General features: G+C 37.2%; 1 protein-coding gene across 1 annotated transcript; it reads left to right on the forward strand.

Annotated features, from left to right (window-relative positions):
- Nucleotides 1-657: 657 nt before the first annotated feature.
- Nucleotides 658-1,608, forward strand: LOC137629198 (uncharacterized). Its single transcript, XM_068360460.1, has one exon. It carries the CDS (start codon nucleotides 658-660, stop codon nucleotides 1,606-1,608), a length of 951 nt encoding a protein of 316 aa, XP_068216561.1.
- Nucleotides 1,609-1,936: the final 328 nt, after the last annotated feature.

Here is a 1,936-nt window from a genome sequence, read left to right on the forward strand (position 1 = left end):
CTTGATTCATTATTCTTTATAACCATTCTTAATTCATTTTGCTTTTGTGTTCACGTGGTGTGGAATTGGAGAAAACAATGCAACTCATTATTTTTGTGCTATATAAGAGAAAAGGAAATTAAGATTCTGAACCTTTTCATTTTAGCAGAATTCTTAGATACATTTATATTTTTATTTTTCAAATAAATCAAACACTAAGCAAAGCACCTTCCATACATTATCATTAATTATGACATCACAGCATAGATTGTGGTAATTTAATGTAGGTGTTAGACTTAAAAATCTTTTTCTCAACAGCACGCAAATCTTTAGTGGGAGGAAACTTTTCCCAACTCAATGCTAACGATAAGGTAGTGTTTTCCTGTGTTTGGTTGTTACAGTTCATGTGTATACCAGACGTAAGGAACATAAATTTATTACTGGAGAAACGAGGAGTTTAGCAATCTAATACTGAACAGTCACTGGTGGTAACCCATTAAGACCAAAAGACTAGTTCCAAAATTAACTTCATTTAGCTAGCCTACTACACAGAGGGAACAGCCCTTTCGAGCGCCAACTGGCCCTGTGATAATTGCCAGACTAGAGTAAAGTTGGAAGGACAAACGAGCGCCTTAGCTTTGGTACATTCGAGCACGGAATATACATAGTCAGTTCACCATGGCCTTTCAAATCGTCCAGACCAACCAAGGAAGACCGTCTTTGACATTGGATGGTTACCACTACAGAAAAGATAAAGAACTAAAAAATGGAAATATCTCGTGGAGGTGTGCAAGCACCACAACTCGCTGCAAGAGTAGGCTACACACCGACTCTGATTTACAAGTGATAGTTGTTCTCCCAAATGATCATATTCACCTACCAGATCAGAGGGCCATCGACAGAAGAATGTTGAGGACAACTGCAAAGAGGAAAGCTACAGAAGATATAACTATACGGCCTAATAAACTCCTTCGAAAGGAACTTGTAAAGATGCATGATGAAAACAGTCTAAAACCTGAAGACTTGAAATCAACGGCAAAAGCAGTGTACAGAGAGAGAATGAAATTCTATGGTAAACTTCCAGTGTCAAGAAGTGAAGTGCATATGCTACTAAAAGAGAGAGAATTGAAGACGTCCAAGGGAGAACCATTTGTCTGTGTAAATAATGAAGAAGAAGAAATTATCATATTCTCATGCCTGACCAATCTAATGACTTTGTGCAATGTGCATGAACTTTTTATGGATGGCACTTTCCAATATTGCCCTAAATTTTTTATGCAAATGTATACCATACATGGCTTTCAGAATGGACATTATGTGCCACTCGTTTTTATGCTGCTCCCAGGACGAAGCAAAGAGATATACACGAAGGCTTTTAATTTTCTTTTAAGTATTCTGAATAGTCATTGTCTTGAATTTTCTCCAGAGTCTATACATGTGGACTTTGAGCAAGCAGTAATTAATACATTAGAAAATTTATGTCCAACAAGTATCATCAAATGTTGCAAATTCCACCTTGGACAAAGCTGGTGGAGAAAAATCCAAGAACTAGGGCTTTCAAATGATTTTAAAAGTGGTAGTGAAAATGGAAAATGGTTTGAAGTCCTTTTTCGGGCTATCATGCCTTGAACCCTCTGACGTAGAAGATAGTTTTGTGGAGGATATAATGTCAATTGCACCAACTGATACTAAAAGTGTTCAGTTTGCTGATTATGTAACAACAAACTATATTAGCTCTGACTCCAAGTTCCCCCCAAATCTTTGGGCAGAAGCACCATCAGAAACTCGTAGAACAACAAATGGACCAGAGGCATTTCACAAACATTTTAATAGTCAATTTTATTCCAGCCATCCCTCTTTGCATGTATTTGTTAACGTTATTTCAGAGATACAGACCGACACTTACATTAAAATCAGAAGCCTGGGTGAAGAAAAACCACGAAGAAAATGCTACCGA

The sequence above is a fragment of the Palaemon carinicauda genome, chromosome 37 (genome assembly GCF_036898095.1).
Source record: "Palaemon carinicauda isolate YSFRI2023 chromosome 37, ASM3689809v2, whole genome shotgun sequence".
NCBI classification, from domain to species: domain Eukaryota; kingdom Metazoa; phylum Arthropoda; class Malacostraca; order Decapoda; family Palaemonidae; genus Palaemon; species Palaemon carinicauda.

Excerpts from the sequence above, each read along its gene's own strand:
- LOC137629198 (XM_068360460.1), top strand. The coding sequence starts at position 658 with ATGGCCTTTCAAATCGTCCAGACCAACCAAGGAAGACCGTCTTTGACA.